The sequence below is a fragment of the Mastomys coucha genome, unplaced genomic scaffold (assembly GCF_008632895.1).
Source record: "Mastomys coucha isolate ucsf_1 unplaced genomic scaffold, UCSF_Mcou_1 pScaffold11, whole genome shotgun sequence".
NCBI lineage: Eukaryota > Metazoa > Chordata > Mammalia > Rodentia > Muridae > Mastomys > Mastomys coucha.
The window spans coordinates 29,133,338-29,152,503 of record NW_022196893.1 but is presented as its reverse complement, the minus strand read 5'-3'; the positions used below and the strand labels follow the sequence as shown (position 1 = coordinate 29,152,503).

General features: G+C 42.3%; 1 protein-coding gene across 8 annotated transcripts in view; it reads left to right on the top strand.

Annotated features, from left to right (window-relative positions):
- The window catches only part of Senp1 (SUMO specific peptidase 1), a 98,529-nt gene that overhangs the window by 70,163 nt on the left and 9,200 nt on the right, over positions 1 to 19,166 (top strand). For 5 of the 8 annotated variants that reach the window (XM_031354326.1, XM_031354309.1, XM_031354289.1 and 2 more), the window contains 9 exons: positions 755 to 793; positions 1,939 to 2,023; positions 2,558 to 2,725; positions 4,028 to 4,159; positions 11,300 to 11,503; positions 12,240 to 12,319; positions 13,766 to 13,850; positions 14,298 to 14,393; positions 16,725 to 18,451. In XM_031354326.1, the coding sequence (XP_031210186.1) occupies positions 755 to 793; positions 1,939 to 2,023; positions 2,558 to 2,725; positions 4,028 to 4,159; positions 11,300 to 11,503; positions 12,240 to 12,319; positions 13,766 to 13,850; positions 14,298 to 14,393; positions 16,725 to 16,787 (952 nt within the window). In that variant the 3' untranslated portion in view covers positions 16,788 to 18,451. Of the gene's footprint in view, positions 1 to 754; positions 794 to 1,938; positions 2,024 to 2,557; positions 2,726 to 4,027; positions 4,160 to 11,299; positions 11,504 to 12,239; positions 12,320 to 13,765; positions 13,851 to 14,297; positions 14,394 to 16,724; positions 18,822 to 19,166 lie in introns of those variants that run through there. The other 3 variants (XM_031354334.1, XM_031354283.1, XR_004113655.1) reach the window with 2 other exon arrangements.

The window sequence follows — 19,166 nt, the reverse complement described above, 5'->3', positions numbered from 1 at the left end:
CTGTTCCACTCTCCCTCTCATCTCTACTGTGCTGCTCCACTCTCCCCCTCATCTCTACTGTGCTCTCCACTCTCCCTCTCATCTCTACTGTGCTGCTCCCCAGCAATGTGATTGTTCCTCTGCTACTGTCTTCCTCCTGGACTGTCTGTCTCTCCTTTAAGAAGCTTCCCTTTCGTTCCCCGGTGAGAGCTGGGCATAGCCTATTCTGTCAAATCTGTCTCTGATTCCTCCCTTTGTCTGCCATTCAGTTAGACATCACTTTCTAACATGGCTGCTTCCTTTTACAAACCAACTCCCTCTTCACTGAGCTGAGCCATACCTAACTAGAAAATACCCTGTAACAGATAGGTTTTGACTCAGACTGGGAAGTCCAAGAATTTAAAGCTTTGGTTAAATCTTTTAAGAATTCTGCCAGCCTGCACCATTTGGGAACAGTAATTTTCTACCTTAGGCTAGCCTCTTAGGAGAAGGATTTTTTTTTAACATATGTTATTCTCTCTTACAATCTCTTGAGCTGAGCTAAACTTCATTCTCCTGATGTTGAGGTCATCTTTTTAGTACATGTGCATTAATTATGTTCTTTAATTTTCAATTAGATTCAATTAAAATTCAAATTAGTTACTTTATGTCAATTGGATATCTTTTATTCCATAATTGCAAAGGAGTCTTAACTGTTGAAATAGTTGTTTTTCTTTGTAAAAATATTTGAATTTCCCCCTAACCTCTTCTGCTTATTTTCTTTCCTCACCTATAGTCCTACGTTCTTCCAGGCAGAGCTATGGATCAAAGAATTGTAAGTTATTATTGTTTTTGATACTATTTTTTCTCCTCGTTTCATTTTCATTTAGGAAGAAATCAAGCAACGAGCTAATTCTCCTAACTGTTTTTACTCAGTAAGAAGTACCTTTGTACTCTAGCTAATTCTCCTAACTGTTTTATTCAGTAAGAAATACCTTTGTACTCTAGCTAATTCTCCTAACTGTTTTTACTCAGTAAGAAATACCTTTGTACTCTAGCTATTGGGCTTTTAAGGTTCTCCTAGAGTTAAAATATTTAGTTTTTTTTTCAGATTGTATTTATTAATACCTTATGTGTGTTTTGCCTGCATGTGTGTGCATTTTGTGCGTGCAGTGCCCACAAAGGCCAGAAGCGTGTATAGGATCCCGTAGAACTGAAAGTACAGACTAACCATGTGTGGTTGTGAGCCACCATATGGTACTAGGAACTGAGCCCAAGTCCTCTGGAGCTCTTAGCCACTGCGCCAGCCTCAGTTAGGAGGGTTTGTTTTCATATTTTTCAACTATGTAACAGTTGTTGAAGCTAAATTAAATTGGAAAATACTCCAAAGTTAGCTATGTAAAGAATAAAGTAAATGCCTTTATATTATATACAGTGTTGAGTTATTAGAGAATTTGAAAAATAACTGAAAACATTTAGTTTCAAGTGCCAAAACCTGTTCAGTTTTCTTCAGCTCTTGGTCCTTATAAGTCCAAATATGTAATGTTTAGCCTGCCTTGACAGTCTACACTCCTAGTCTGTGGGGCTACCTTGACAGTCTATGCTCCTATTTTGTGGAACTACCTTGACAGTCTACACTCCTAGTCTGTGGGGCTACCTTGACAGTCTACTCCTATTCTGTGGGGCTCAGGTCTGCTTTTGGATCTCTAGAGTTAAGCTTTACTCTTACCAGTCTTATTAAGAGGCATGCTCTTGAAATAGGACTTTGTATTACAAATACCCACAGAAGTCACACTAATTATATTAAATTAGCCCAGTAAAAGTGATAAAATAGTTTAAATTACCATCTTGTTTTACTGTATCTTGAGCTGTAAATGTAGTGAGATCCGAGTGGAATTTCTGTATACGTAAGCTCTGTTTACTACTGGTTCCCTACTGTGTGCTGCAGAGATGGGTCTGACTGTTGCTTTTACCTCTTAGAACTAGTGTTTATGATTCTCGAGCTCGGGAAAGATTGCGCCAGATTGAAGAACAGAAAGCATTGGCATTACAGCTTCAAAACCAGGTAAAGAAAAAACAAGCAGGACTAGGACTAGAGACGGCTCAGCAGCTAAGGCACTGACCGCTCTTGGAGAACGCTCGGGGGCCATTACCAGCACTCACATGGTAGTTCACACCCACCAGCAAGTCCAGTTTCGGGGAGCCAGGCACCCTCTCGGCACACGCATACACGCAGGCAAAGCACTCACTACTAAAAATAAAAATAACCCAGGCGTGTGGTGCATGCCCTTAGTCCCAGCACTTGGGAAGCAACGACAGGCAGATCGACAGGGTGAGTTCCAGGATGTCTAGAAACCTTGTCTCAAAAAACATAAATAAATCAATAGATAAGTGAATGAATGAATAAATAAATAAGTCTTTTGTGAAGAAAATTATAAAATAAATAGCACCTCCAGGTTGAAACTGTTGGGGTTACCTCTGCCTGAGTGCTCCTGTTTGCTCACACAGTAGCGTAGAGTTTATAAGTGGCTTTATGTCCCAGAGTGACCCACTTCACAGACATCAAATAGTAGACTTCTTTGTCCCGCTTATTCCAAAGTTCTGTCTACAGAGATTGCAGGAGCAGGAGCATGCGGTTCTTGATTCCATAGAGCTTCACCTTCGTGTGCCTCTTGAAAAGGAGATTCCTGTCACAGCTGCCCAAGAAACCAGGAAGAAAAGTCACCAACTGACCGATAGTGAAGATGAATTTCCTGAAATTACAGAGGTAAAGAACAGACTAAAAATGTCTACAGTAGAGCTGGGTGTGATGCAGGCATCTTTAACCGCAGCACCCTGGAGGCAGAGGCAGGCGGAGCTCTGCATTTGAGGCCAGCCTGGTCTACACAGATGCTCCAGGCCAGCCAGAGCTACAAAGTGAGACCCTGTCTCAAAAAAATTAGTTTTCTACAATTGCTTTTTGTTTAGAAAAGATGCTGAGGACACTTTCAAATGTAATTCAGTAGAGTGTCTGACATTTAGATTAATTTAGCTATACTTTTAGTTGTGTTATGCACCAATGTTTACTTGTAAAGGTAATTAAAAATTGTTCATATGGACTATGGTTGGATTTTAGCAACTTCAGTGAGAAGGTATGTAGTAAATTTATATTTTATATTTCATTTTTAATAATTTTATTTCAAAAAACAATTTTTGTTGTTAGGTTTGGCTTGGGAGATTGTGTTCTGTTTTGATTGTAGTCAGGGGAGTTGAGCCTGCCATTCCTGTATGCTGACGTAGAAGATAATTTGATAGCAAATTGTGAGCTGAGAAGTACTATTCTTTTTGTTTTGTCTTATTTTTTAATGAGCATACAAAGGAATAGATTTCATTATGACTTTTTTATATATACTTTGTTTGTATAATGTTTCTTTTTAATCAATAGTAGTCCATTATGAAAATTTTGGAAAACACTTCGAAGTCTATGTATGTTTTAAAAATCTGTTCCTTCATTCATACCTCTTTGAAAACATTGGACCTGGGTGCAGCTTGGTGCTAGAGTGCTGGATTCATGTGTACAGACTATGGTCATCGATCCAGTTGCCAGCTGCTCTGTAGCCAGTGAGCAGCACAGACTTCACAGAGCTGACTAAGTTCCATTTTATATCTTTAGAAGTAAAACAGTACTGCCTGTGCAAAGAGCATGTGACCAACGGGTTCCGCTGCCTTTAGTCAGAAACACAGAACATAAGACCTTGTACAAAGAGTGTAGCTAACGGGTTCCGCTGCCTCTACTCAGAAACACAAAACATAGGCCTTGTGAGGAGCTTGGAAAATTGAGCAATGGTTCTATCAGTCTGCAGGAAGTGATACAAAAACAAGGATCTGAATGTGTGTGAAAGAAAAAGGAGGGCGAGGTGGGTGGGAGGTAACCTAGAAGACCACTGTAGGAAGAGAGACGGAATGGTGGATACAAGTAAACTGACTGCAGGAAACAGGCAGGCAGGTGACTCGTGATGAACGCGGCCTGGGCACTGGTGAGGGACCAGTTTTTTCTGAAACTATTTTGTTTGGTCTTTTGTTTTCTTAGGAAATGGAAAAAGAAATAAAAAATGTATTTCGTAATGGTAACCAGGATGAAGTCCTCAGTGAGGCATTCCGCTTGACCATCACACGCAAGGACATTCAGACTCTAAACCATCTAAACTGGCTCAATGATGAGGTAATCTCGCACTCTGTATGCAGTCAGCAAGGTGGCGCACACCTAGCACTTGGGAGGCAGATGCAGGCGGATTTCTGAGTTCGAGGCCAGCCTGGTCTACAGAGTGAGTTCCAGGACAGCCAGGGCTACACAGAGAAACCCTGTCTCGAAAAACCAAAAAAAAAAAAAACAAAAAAACAAAAACCTCCGTGAAGGCAGTATCTCGCTATTTCTACAAATGTGGTTCTTAGGCGGCCTCTGTAAACAAAGGTGATGCAGAGGCGCTTTCAGCAGCAGTCCTCCCACGCTGTGTGCACTGTTAGACCAAATGCTTCCATTCCCACGTGGGCTTTCACTGTGCTTAAGGCGCCTGCTCTGCAGTGGGTCTATCTGAGCAGAGTCACTGCGCGTGCTGCTCTGCAGGAGGGGATTCTTTGGGATTTCTAGGCAGGGACCAGGTCTGCTTCCTTTTCATCTACATGCCTTAAGTTACTTACATTGTGCATGAGAAACTTTCTAAAATAATGTTTATTTGTATGTGGTATTTTTAAAGCTGACATTGAAAAAATTAAATGGTTTTTATGTACTTGATATGTAGCAAGGAGGAATGACTTCACCTCCCAGTTTCAATTAAATACTTTAGTTATGCCATGATATTTAAATTGATCTATCCTCAACCTAAACCTTAAAAAAGCTGTTGCATTTGAGAAGGTTTAATATTCCTTTATTTATTGTGTGCATATGACAAATTGAACACCCAAAGACAAACAAAGCTTAGAAAACTAAGAAACTCCCAAGTTCATAGAGCTAATAAATAGCAGACCTGGGCACTGGTATTTACTGTAAGCCACTGCCTCAGAGTCTGATTAACCTGGATCTGTTATGGGACTGGATGTCTAGAAGAACTAAGACCATACATTTGCCCAAGACGTTGATTTCCCCAGACCAGCTGACTGCTCCATTGTCAGTAGCACTGGCTAGTTTATAGGGACAAATTGTGTGCACTTTTTTTTACTTAAAATGATAGGAAACACACGATTTGATGTCTCTGTAAGAAACCACATCTTGTGGCTCCTTGGGTAATGCTGGATTGAATGATAGTAGAGAAGAACTCACAAAATTAAAGAGGAAAGTAAACATCAATAATAATCAAAAGTGTCCTCCTATACATTGTTTTTGATGTGTGATCATTCACCATTTTTCTTTTCCTGCCACTACTGGAGAAGAGAGTCAGTTATTCCAAAAGGATTATAGCCTGTTTGCTATAACTTATGCAAAACCTAGGGGGCAGCAGTGAGTCAGACATCCGCTGAGTTCTTGCCCTTCACAGAGGCAGTTAGCTCAGAGATTCCAAACAGGCAGCATTCATCAGGACAGACTTTCCTTTGCTGCAACCCATCAGAGGCTAGACTGAGCGTGCAGTGAGTGGGAATGACGTGCCTAGAGTAGATACAGGGGAGGTGGGGCTCCTTGTCTACCGCATCCACACCACCTGCCCACAGTGCTGGAGGGAGTCCTATCAGCCACAAAGTAAGTCACATCTTCACGGTGATAGTGAGAACTAGTTTAAAAAGCACCAATTTTAGAGTATCATTTCTTAGGTTTAAATAGCCAACATTTGATGAACTATTATAGATCTTAAATTGTGATGTTTAATTTATAAATACTTAATTCTTTTTCATCAATTATGAATATTCAGTGTTTTGCAAGTACTCATGTGTTTTTCAGTTTTATTCTTCCTCAGATACTCCTGTATTTACCCATTGTTGGTTTGTGTGCCCTGCCAGTGTTATAGGATATGTGAAAATTCTTTGCAAAATAAAGTAACTCATAAATTATTATTTCTATTTACAAAGTAATACAGGAAATGTAAAAAAAATCAGATTTAGTTTTTAAAGAAAGTAAAATTTTCAGTAGTCCAAAGGAAGAGGAGGAAAGGAAGGGAAAAAAAGAAAAAAGAAAATTCAGGGCTATCAGGATAGCCAGGCAGGGGAAGGGTTACTGCTAAGGCTGATGACCTGTATTTGGTTCCCAAGACCCACCCAGTAGGAGAGAACCAGCATCTCTTAAGTTCTCATGTGACCGCCACTCATGTCTGCTATGGTGTAACTATGTCCATACATACATACATATATAAGTAAGTTAGTGTAATAACAAAAATAAATAAAATCTAAAAATCCTGAATATGGCATACATATAAAGCATTATGCTACTTTTTCCCTGTGTGGCACCCACAGAGACCAGAAGAGGGTTTTGGATTCCCTGAGACTGGAGTTACAGACTTGAGAGCCACTGTGTGGGTGCTGGGAACTGAATCTCTGTAGATCCTCTGGAACAACAGCCAGTGCTCTTAATTGCTGAGCCCCTTGAAAACTGTTTTGTAGATCATTAAATAAATTTAGAAATACATGGAAGTAATTTAGGTATGTGTACAGATAAAACTGGTTTTGCTTCTATACAAAATGTATCAATATCTAAACATAAAAGTATCTAAATAAAACAATTTTCTTATATTGTATGAAGGCAGTACCCCAGTGGTCCCCGAGAGAAGTGAAATTGTGGATGTGGAGATAGAGCAAAAGGTGCAAGGCCATCAGTGAGTTCTACGATGTTGTCAGGCAGCCATCAGTGAGGCCTAGGATGCTAGGCGGCAATCAGTGAGGCCTAAGATGCTGTTAGGCGGCCTGGTGCAATCTCAGAAGAGAACAAACAATCACCAAGAAGGGAAAAGATAAAAGAAATAGTACAAACATAAAGATGCATGTGATAGTAGATTTAACTCAGCCATATCAATATCCAATTAGAGTGATCTAGACCAGCCCTGTGTGGTAGAAATGCAATATGAGCCACGTTTCTTACTTTAAATTGAATAGTAGAATCGTTTTTAGAAGGGACTAGGACATAGTTCAATGGGTACACTACTTGGTTTGTATGCCTGAGGCCCTGGCTTTGCCCTCCAGCAGCAGAAAAAGAAAAAGAACTAAATAAATTATATATAACATGTTCTATGTAACCCACTTATATCCAAAATATGTCATTTTTGGTTTGTAGTCCATATTAAAATATCAGTGAGTTGTTTTACTTTCTCTTTGAAGTAGGATGTGAATTCTACATCTTAGTGGGTAATAATCATAGCCCAGGAACCTAACCTGGGCTAGTTGCTACCTTATTGGATAGGTGTGAGAGAAAACGAGCACTGAGCGAGGTGGTTTACTGGAAGAGAACTGTGTGTAAGAAGCATCCTTCACTGCCTGCTGCTGACTGAGCCCAGGGCCTGTGTGTGTGAGCCACGTGACAACCATTCATGATCTTATTCCAAATGTGAGCGTACAGATAGGTTTACAAACTGAAGGATGGGAAAAGCTGTACCACTGGAACACTCATCGGAAAAGTGAGTCTGCCAATAGTATACAAAGTTTATTCTGCAGTGAGGACTGTTAGCAGCCATAGTGACTTCACAGTAGTAGAGAAAGCCCCAGAGCCCAAAAGACACATTCTAGCAACACATGTGAGCAGGACAACTGACGGAACTGGAAGAAGGAAGACATAAAGCTGTGCGTCCTCAGAGACTAGAGCACTGCGCCCCCCCAGCCCCTCCCCAACACACATACACACCCAAACTCTCACACTTCCTTCCATATCCTCTGCAGTGTTCCCCAACTCCTGCTGATAAACCAGGATCTTATGCAAGCCCATATGGCAATTAGTAATTATTCTCCATAAAGGTAGGTGTTGCCTGCCTGTCCTTCTTAAAATACATTAGCAGTAATGCTGAGTCTTTGCTCTTGAGTTTACACATAAGAAGACAAAATCATGTGTACAGTAGGGAGGCTATTTTATCTTGGTAAGGTGGTCTCTGAGCATAATAGTCAAGTGCTTCTGCTTTGTCATCTTCCTGTCTCCATGCCTGCTCAGGAGTGTTGGCATGCACAAGACTGTCAGGACATTCCTTCCTAACACGGTGTGGTAGCTGTGGAAGACCTCAGACTTAGACATCAATACATCCAATTTCATCAATTAGGAATTGGATACTTCTAGATTTGTCTGGTTTATGGGGCAAGAGAAAGAAAGATACAGGTGCCATGATCATTTATGTTCTCATGATAATATTCACGGATCAAAAAAACTCCTCATCTCTGCCCAGTTTTAGTGTGAAAACGCTGTAGGGTTTTCTGGGGCTGAAGAGATGGCTCGGTGTTTAAGACCACTGGATGCTCTTGCAGAAGCCCAGGTTTGCTTCTCAGTAATCATATGGCAGCTTAAAATGGTCTAGGACTCCAATTTCAGGGGGATCCACATGCACGTGGTACACAGACATACATTCAGGCAAAACACTGATATGCATAAGTAAATAAACAGATATTCTTTAACTCAAAAAACAAAACACTGTAGAATTTTTCTTTAAAGAGAAGCTTCTTTCCAGCTTCAGGCTGGCACCTCATCAAATAGAATATAAAAGGAACAAAGACATTGCAAACAATTTCCCATCTTCAAACAAGGCTAACAGACAAGCAGACGCTTGATGCCCAAGGCTCTTCAGGGAATAGGAAGGCAGTTTCTTAGGCACCAGCAGCCACAGGCAGCAGTGCCCCCAGCAACGTGGCAAGTGGACTGACCCACAGTGCTTGTCAGATGGCTTTAGTGGCAAGACAGACAGCAAGTCCTTGAGCTGGTGGACTTTTAGCCACTTATTTCAAAGGAGATCTAAGACCTGCTGGGCTAAGAGAATCGTGTGTCAGAGAGCTCTTGCCAGTGCAGACGGAAGGGACCTTTGTTTTCATAAAATACAAACAGCCGCTGTGGCGTTGCTGCTTCTCTTTCATCTTGAACACTGTGATCCCGGCTCTCATTTCTCTCTCCTTCATCCCCAGCCTCCTGTGGATGACACAGGATTCTTTTGTAGCTTATTTTGAGCATGACTGTGTCTTGCAGAACCATGGCAGTTTTCTTCACTTGAGGAGAGAAAGACTTGCACATAAACTCAGCCTGGATATCAGATGACAAACTCTCAGGGGATACAGGGTCACCAGACTCCGTCTGCTAAGATGAGGGAGAATGGAAAGGAACCTATAGCATGCCATAGAGCTGGTGGCCAGTGGGAAGAAGTCATTTCCCTCTCCACAAGGAGAACCTTGGATGGAGGGGAGACACAAGCAATGAAAACCGATTCTCTGTTCTCCTCAGTCTAGCAGTCATGTGTCGTTGGTGCTTTCTGGGAGTGCGGAAAAACCTGACTATGTAAAAACTTGTTTATTTTGTAGAACTTTTTCCTTCTGAAAACTAGAACACTTAATGTATAACATGTCAACCCTTCCCCCCGTCTTTTTAAACCTCAGGCTAATGATTCCTGAAGTAATGACTGGTGGACACGGGAGAATACCTGCATAGCGTTTGTGCTTGACTATCCGTCTCTTTCTGCCCGTGTTCTACTTTTTCTTTAGACCCCATTGCTTGATAAAGTATATACCCTACCTGCCCCTGTGAAAAGGTTGGCAGTTCGGTTATCTGCCTATATACTATAGCTTTTGATACACTAAATATGTAACTATAATATATTTATAATATATAATATATATAAACATAACTTGGATAACATAGTAGACTAAGTAGATTTTTATCCACTTCTCTGAGAGGAAACTTATCCATTCCTTTTGGTTAATTTTCTCTCAGTAGAGATTATAGTTTATTATCTAGAGAAATGTATGTCTGCCTAGGCAGACATGCCTACATTCATAGCTGTTTTCACAAATGGAGATACATCCTTTAGGAGCATTATTTTTTGGCAGTTAAACTGAATACTTAGATTTGAAGGCATACCATCTGATTCCTTATCGTTATCTAAAACAACCAAGAGCCAGTCAGCCACAGTCCTCTGCTGCTTTAGGGAACTGTCCAGTAGCCAGAGCTGAGGGCAGACGGTGTCTTCAGGCCTGGCCCCATCACCTTAGAGCTCTGGAGTGGGTTTCCCTGAAGCTGCCTTTGCATCTGTATCTACAGGCCCTTTCTCTGGTCTAGACCATGCTTGGATGGATTCCTGGCAGGGTTCCCTGTGGACAGTGGCTCACTGCTCTGGCATCCTGGTGTGTAAATATTTGTCAAAAGACGGGCATTTTCCCATTCCTCAAAAAAAACATTCTGAAAAATGTGTCTGTTTTCATAGTCATATTCCCAAGCTGGGCTCAGTTAGCCCATTCATTCCTTTCAGTTGACAGGCACTGGCTTGGTGTTAGCTGGCCACATAAAGTAAACATGCTGTAATTTTTGGCCTAATAACTTTTAAGCTTTAGGACCAGGACTCTCGACCTAAAGGAACCACAGACAGCATAGTTACTGTTCTAGAAGACATTGCTTTGTTGACAAAGAATCATGCATCTCTTCTATCAAACATTTTAATGTATCCTACTCACAGCTGATACTGAAGATGTAGTTAGCCTTCTAGATTCGCCATGCTAGCACTTGACTCTTAGGCATTTGCAGGCATTTTCCTAGTTTGTCACATGGGTTTCTGGTCACTTAGATCTGCATGAACCCTAAGCAGTTTGCCACTGCATGTGGCTGGTGAGGATCCAGACGTGGAGCTGGATTTTCTCTTTGTACAGACTGTCACATTTGAAGTCTTTAATTCCAGCACTCAGGTCTCAAACATGAGATGCACCACAGGTTCAAGGCTAGCTTGGGCTTTATAGTGAGTTTAGGACGATTTGCTGCAGACTGAGACCCCATCTCAACCCAGGCAGTGAGAAGAGGAAGGAGAGGGAAAATGTCGGGGGGGGGGAGGGGGGAGAAGGAGAAAAGGGCAGAGGGAGAATAAGGCCTGAGCCCAGGCTCCACTGGCTCAGCACAGATAGGCAGCTCCACTGCACTCCCCTGCCTCCTTCCTCCTGCCTTCAGTTTTCTACTAGTGTGGCTGGCATCTGCCTATCTGCGCTGGTTTCCAGCAGTTAACTTGGTTGCGTAATATTTAAGGATTCTGATTAATAAAATCTTTATATTAAGGAGAAACTGGATTTTTAAAATTATCTGTTGAAGCATTCCTTGAGTTGGTTGCCATCCATGACATAATACATAAGCATATGTTAATGACATACTAATCAGTGTAACAGCTGCTCTTTCCCTATCGTGCCAGTTTGGACTGCTCTAATGTGTATTGTCTTCCTGCAGATCATCAATTTCTACATGAATATGCTAATGGAACGCAGTAAAGAGAAAGGATTTCCAAGTGTACATGCGTTTAATACCTTCTTCTTCACTAAGCTAAAAACAGCTGGTTATCAGGCAGTGAAGCGGTGGACAAAGAAAGTGGATATATTTTCTGTTGACATTCTTCTGGTGCCCATTCACTTGGGTGTGCACTGGTGTCTAGCTGTGAGTAACTCCTTTATTTTTGATGACATGAAAAAGAAATCTACATAGCCAACCTAAAGGGTCATTTGTTCTGTGTCTTTGCTTGGTTCTAGCAGGAAAGGTAGAATTTAATAGTGATGATGTGGCTAACAATCAGGTAAAGTGGTGAACTCCCTACTTAGAGTAGGAGATGCTTAGAGTCGGAAGTTACAGGTCACCCGCTCAGGTAAGACCAGGGAGCACGCATGCATGCTGTGCCACCAGCTCCAGCGTCAGCTGCTACGTCCTACCTAGCTGTTCCTTGCCTTGTGCATGTGGGGATTTAGCATTTCTGTGGCTCTGGGAGCACGGAGACATCAGTTTAATGTTACTAAGAGTTATTGTATATTCTGTTTTGAATTACATTTAAAAGACATCAATCCAAAAAGGAAATAAGATAAAGACAAACCCAGAATCTTGTCACCATCTTTCTTCAACTGTGGAAATGATCTTATGATAGTTAATTTTCTTTGAATCATGTGTTGTTGATCATGGAGAAACTGACATACAAGAAAAGGTTTTAGGACAATTAATAGGCCACTGATTGCTCATCCCCCAGCACCACTCTATATAAATAATCCACTGTTCTTCAGCATAATATAATGCAAAACACTCACCAGACTGCTCACCATTTCACAGAAAGGCTGGGGAAAGGTCAGGGCCAAGGGAGGCAAAGCCGACGGTGCGGTAGTGTCTTCACTCTTCTGTCTTCTTCCAGGTTGTAGACTTTAGAAAGAAGAGCGTCACCTACTATGATTCTATGGGTGGAATAAACAACGAGGCCTGCAGGATCCTCTTGTAAGTGCAAACTGAGGACAAAAGCAATGTTTGTTGCTTTCTGTCTTTCCAGCAATCAGACTCATTATCTGAGACCTTCAGAGACGGGATTAATGACATCGTCACATCAGTATAAATGCATATTTTAAATACTACAATATGTATTAATGAGGGCAGCTGCTGTCTTGGAACACCGAAATATAGAGTAGCCATATGCATAGAGATACAGTCAGCAGAGCTCATATTTAATTCAGCTTTCTGAAATTTTAGATGAAGAAATCCCAGAGATGACTTTGCTTTGGTCTTACTACTTAGTGGGTCACTTGGAAATTAGAATGTAAATCTCTTACGCACCATTTGCTTCTCTTTGTAAAACACTTGATCCTTGCTCTGCATCGAATGCTCTTGGCTAGGGGAGCCTCAGAGGCTGAGGGCTTGCTGCACAATCACAAGAAGCATAGTGTGGATCTCCAGGGCTCACATAAATTTCCACTGAACTCCAGCCTTGGAAAGCAGAGACAAAGATCCCCAGAGCACACTGGCTAGCAAGACTAGCAGTATCAGCCGGGCAGTGGTGGTGCACGCCTTTAATCCCAGCACTTGGGAGGCAGAGGCAGGTGGATTTCTGAGTTCAAGGCCAGCCTGGTCTACAGAGTGAGTTCCAGGACAGCCAGGGCTACACAGAGAATCCCTGTCTCGGGGGAGAAAAAAAAAAAAAGACTAGAAGTATCAGTGAGCTCTGGTTTGATTGAGAGACCCTGCCACAATGAGTAAGGTTGAGTAGTGAGCAAGGAAGACTCCTGATGTTGACCTCAGACCTTCATATGCACACCATACACACACTCATGCCACATGTGTGTCAACATGCACACCATACACATATACATGAAAGTTGGGGAGGAGTTCTCCGTGAATATGGACTGTTTTGTTTGTATTTTTGAGACAGGTTTTCTCTTTGTAGCTCTGGCTGTCCTGGAACTCACTCTGTAGTAGACTAGGCCAGCCTCAAACTCAGAGATCCACCCCCCTCCCAAGGACTGGGATTTAAGGCGTGTGCCACCACTGCCTGGTGTGAATTTGTACTTGTTAAATTGTTGGTTTGGATTGAACGTTTACAAAAAGATCCTACCCTACAAATGTTAACATACATGCCCTGACCTGATGCTGCTTGAGACATTTTAATTTTATATATATATAAAATTTATAAATATATATATAATTTAATAATAAGTTATCTACTAGGTTGATAACTGTAAAAGTACCATACAAACCAAGAAAAAATAAATGTAAAAATGTTCCTTAGGAAGATTAGTAGACTGAAGAACTTTAGAAAGAATCTTACCTATCAGTATCAGCAGCAGAGGTCCTGTCCCTCTGGCAGGTGGCAAAATGTGCTGCCTGTGGGAGATGTAAGGGTTGTCTTGTGCGGACTGCCAGCTCATCTCGGGTCTCTGCTGATGCATTTAGGCAATACCTAAAACAAGAAAGTGTTGACAAGAAAAGGAAAGAGTTTGACACCAATGGCTGGCAGCTCTTCAGCAAGAAAAGCCAGGTACGTTTGATGTTGATGTCGTAGATCTTCAGAGTTGGGGTGGGGGGGGGGTTAGTTGCTATCTTAATCCCACAGGCTTTCTGACTTCAAGCCTAGCCTGACGTGAGCTTTCTCTTGTTCCTGAGGAGGATGAGTTATTTGTGGGGAAGCTCATGGCGCGTTTTTTGTGCAAAGCTGTTTGTAAATGCCAAGCTGGTGTGCTGAGATTTTCCTCCTTTGGGGAATTCTCGGTGAAGGACCGGGCTCTCTACACCCTTAGGTGCCATGCAAACCTGAGAGTCTCCTGTGTGGTTAATGTGAAATTAAAACACAAACCTGAACTGAAGTGCTACAGCTTTTAAACCACCCTCCACTTAGGAGACCCAAGGTCACGGCAAGAATTTAGGGAAATGGTGTAAAATTGATAAAGAAGTTTGCAAAAATATTGTGTTGTTGTTGGTCTTTTAGGAAATCCCACAGCAGATGAATGGAAGTGACTGTGGAATGTTTGCTTGCAAATATGCTGACTGCATTACCAAAGACAGACCGATCAACTTCACACAGGTGAGGCAGGCAGGCCTTCACCCCCTCTGTGGCACCTCTGACCTTTACATACATCAGGCTGTGTCTCATTACACTGCACAAAAGGAGAGAATGTTGGTCCACCCCAGTGTCACATATGTCACATGTGGTAGTGACCCTGAGTCTTGGCTTAAGAAGAAAGCTTTCCTCTGTGTCCATCTGTCCATCTGCCTCAGCCTTATAGGAAACACGAACTGGAACCAGAGGAAGTCTTCAGTTCCCCTCAATTTAGCATTTAGGTTTTGGAATAGACCCAAGTAAAGCTCCTTGTGTTCTTTGTTACACATTCCCTTCTCTGACCCTTTGTCAGTGCCACTGGTCAGTTTTATCTCAGCAGGTAGTTGGCCTATTTCCTAGATATCATCCTGAATCCAAGAGGATTGAAACTACAAATTACAGCTTATTCTGATATGTTCTCTACTTTGGCTCCTGTTGGAATCAGTGTCCTGTCTAGATTTTGTCTGAAGCAGGGCTTCTTAAACATTTGCTGAGGCTGGAGAGATGCTCAGTGGTTAAAGAACATTTGCTGCTCTTCCAGAGGACTGGGTTCAATTCCTAGCATCCACATGGCCTATACAGCCTTGGTAACTAGAGTTCCAGGAGATCCACCACCCTCTTCTGGCTTCTGCAGGTTCCACAGAATGCATATGCAACTCAGACATACATGCAAGGAAAGCATTCATGCACATAAAAATGAATGAGTCTTAAAAACAAAAGTTACTATTTGCCTTCATCCAAAAAGTTTTTACATTGCCCTAGATATATACATATATTAGATAAGTGAAACATATAATAATGCAAAGAAATGATCTTAAAACAGTTCTCTGGTATACATGTAATTTTACAGTTGGTTAAAGACAAAAGCGAGTTTGTACACAGATGAAATAGATGGTTTGGGTTTGCAGGAAGGCTTGAGTTCGGCTGACTCTAATGTTACAGGGTTATTTAGCACGTCCTTGTTGTTTTCCAGAGTGGCTGACAGTTTGGTTTCCGAGTCAGCGGTGCTGAGAATGCTGCTGCACAGAATTAGTGCAGGATGGGAATAGCATACATGTGGAAGGCAGACAGGGGTAGGAATTGTTTCTCTTTTTACCGTGGGTCCCAAGGACCAAACTCACGTCATCAAGCTTGGTAGAAGTTTCCTTACTCACTGAGCCATGTCACTGGCCCAGTAGAATACAAAGGTACTAAAATTCTGTTTTTCCTAATGAAACTTTAGTTTCTGTCAAAGCAGAAAGTGTTCTATGTAAGTAAAACGGCTACCACTCATAATGTACAATAGTCTGAAATCTGAACTGGGGTGTTTGCAGCAGCTGGCATTGTGTCCGTCACAGATCACACAGTGTGAAGTGTGCTTTGTATACTCAGTGCCAGGCGTTCAGTGAAGTCATGCACCTTGGATTCATTGTATGTTTGAGCCTGAATTAATTTCTGGACATGGTGTGTTTAGAAACCTTTCACTGTTCTCAGATTTTCCAGAGTGTCTATATTCAGTTACAAATTCAGATGCCTGGGCTGGAGAGATGGCCCAGTGGTTAAGAGCACTGACTACTCTAGCAGAGGTCCTGAGTTCAATTCCCAGCAACCACATGGTGGCTCACAACCATTTATAATGGAATCTGATTCCCTTTTCTGGAGTGCATAAAAACAGCACTCATATACATTAAATAAATAAATCTTTTTTAAAAAACAAATTCAGATGCCCATATGGAGTCACAGCCCAGAGATTAAGAAAACCTTTGAAAAAACTGGCATGGTGGCACACACTTTTAATACCAGCACTCAGAAGCAGGCCTATCTCTATGAGTTAGGAGGCATCTTGGTTTACATAGAGTTTCAGACCAGCCAAGGATACGTAATGAGACTGTCTCAAACTAAACTAAGAATTAAGACACAGATGTAGACCAAACTGAGACATCGTTTGAAGATCTCTTACTTCTTCTCTAATAAAGTACTTTTCAGTTTTTGGCCTTAGCCTTATCGTAAACATAAAAAATTTGATAAGACATCATTCTTGAAGTCATTTGGGAATGGCCTGAAGATTCCAGATGGTGCCCACTGTAACTTGTTAAGGGCATAAGGTGAAAATTATAGTAGAAAGAAGCAGTAAAAGAAAAGGTGTTATGACCAAATACGAGCAGTTTGAGAGACCCGAGATGTCCCCAAGTCTGGGAGTTGGAAACCTTAAGGAGAACAGGGTCTTGTGCCCGCCCAAGTGAGCCATGTCACTGGCCCAGTAGAATACAAAGGTACTAAAATTCTGTTTTTCCTAATGAAACTAAGTGAGAACTAAGTCTGTCTGTGTCCCCACAGCAACACATGCCATATTTCCGGAAGCGAATGGTCTGGGAGATCCTCCACCGGAAACTCTTGTGAAGACTGTCTCAGGGAGCAGACACTGAGCGAGTGGGGGACCAACCTTTGCCATCGACAGCCAGAGACCTTGGAAACAGCTGCTCCTAACCCCTGTTCTTGTACAGCCCTTGATCCTGGACCAGACCAGGCAAGATGCATTCACAAGCACATCTGCCTTTCCTTTTGTATCTCAGATACTATTTTTGCAAAGAAACTTTGGTGCTGTGAAGGGGTGAGGGACATCCCTCCTGAAGAGAGAGACTGCTTTTCACTTCAGCTCTGCCATCTTGTTTCCTAAGGGCTCCAGCTCTCTGAGTCCTCATTAGGAGTCCAAGGAAAACTCGGGAAGAATCTTGGTTTCATATGAATTCTTGTTGCTAGGCCTTACCGAGAAGTAGGAAAGGGCATGGGCAGCAGGTAGGGATGAAAACCGCCAGCATGTAGACACACACAGTCCCCACGATGCAGAGTCAGGAATTTCCATGGAGACGATAAACTGGACTCTGAGGCACAAGCTCAAGGCCCCTCCTCCAGAACCTTCCTATTTATGTGCCCTCCATGAAACCGACTGCTTCTCCTCAAAGCTGTTTCGTCACTGGTAGAGTCATCCCATCCTGAGCACACTGCACTGCCCCGGCAGACCCTAACGCCTCAAGCAGTCCTTTCCTTACAAGGAGGGTTGCATGTGTGAGCACGCACGTGCTGTGTGAGGGCCCAGCCAGAAGTATCGAGTGCAACAGCCGGGCCACAGCTTCACTGCTGCCTGCTTCTGACCAGGAAGGACCTCAGCGTCAGCATCACTGAGCAGAGGCGGATGAGGGCAGGTCTCGGTGCTCTGTGGCTGTTAGTTTAAATATGTTTCTAACCACAGAGAATTTTATAGACATATATACCTGTATGTGTGTATACATACATATATATATACACACACAATGTGAAATATATATTTCACGGGGAAATGCTTTTAAAAAAAAAAGACTGAATGTGTTGACCATTTAGTCTGCAGGTTTATTTTCATCTTTCAGATTCCAGCACACAGTGATCCCAGCAAGCCCTGTGTACTGGGCATTTGTAGATTCCCTAAGAGTATTTTGAGACCTGGATGAATTTGGTTTAGGAGTAAAGGTTATCAAGGTAAATGACGCTGTCAGCTGAAGAGCAGGTGGAACGTAGATAGACTTGAGGTTTTTAAACTGCTCTTTCTTGTTGTTTGTAGCACCTCTCCCCCCTCAAAGAGCTCCTGAGGTGAGATGGTGAGGGGGTGCAGTGCCAGTGTCGTTTTGTACTTAAGTTCCACAACAGGGACATTTTGTACTTTCTGTATGGTGAGCGGTAGTTTTCTATGCAGTTTCCTCCCTGCCCCCGCCCAGCCCATCCAGCACTGTGCTCTCCGGGCTTATTTGGATATTTTACTGTTTTATACCAAGCTTGTTTAGTACATTTTCTATGTTTTACCACAAGTTACAATTTGAAAAACAACAACAACTATTTTTTTTACTACTCCATTGTTAAATGACTGTCCCGTCTCCACTCCAGCAGCCTGTGCCCTCTGGCCTCCCCTGCATGCTGGGGACGAGGGCCTGCTGTGCATTTGTGTTTCTTTCTCTCGCTGCTTCTCTTCCTCACTCTCTCCCTTTCTTTTTCTCTTGATTTTCCATAGGAAATAAATAGCTTTCTTTATATGAGTTGCTGGGCCCTTTCACATTCTCTTTTAGAAAGCTGGCACACAGCCTTAGCACAGGACACAAGGATATCGTCTGATTCTGGTACTCAACTGTATTTAAGTGACAGCGTGCACGGTGGCAGTCTGGCCTACTTGCTTCTCAAGCTTTTCTCACTGTTATCTGGGGCTCATCACAAGATGGTTTTCTGTGTTTATTGTTTGTTCCTTAGACAATATCTGTTTTATCTCCCTCAGAGACTTTTTGTGTGGACCAAAGCAACAAATATTTACTGCCATGAATAGCAGAGTATGAGACATGCAACAAAAGCACTTTGCAAAATATATAGAATTGTTGAGCCAGTCTGAAGTTGGCTCCCCTTCTCCAGTGCAGTGTAAGTGTACCAGGTGAAAGCTAGTGATCCTAAGACCACTGTCCATCCCAGGAATAATAGGAATAAGTCAGGCCGTGACGGGTGGCTTAATGGGAGCCAAGTACAGACTTCACCAGTAAGCCATTCTTAGAGAGCCGGCTAACAAGAGCAGCACAGGTGTCTGGGAACTATCAATTCAAGAGTGAACTTGGATGGCCAAGACTGAAGCTGTTTGTGTAGTTCATGGCCAAGGGTATGCTACCAGTATCATGTTTAACTTGCTTTAAACAGACTGCGCCTGTTGTTGCCCTTCTCTGTCTCCTGCCCCTGTGTTGTTGCCCTTCTCTGTCTCCTGCCCCTGTGTTG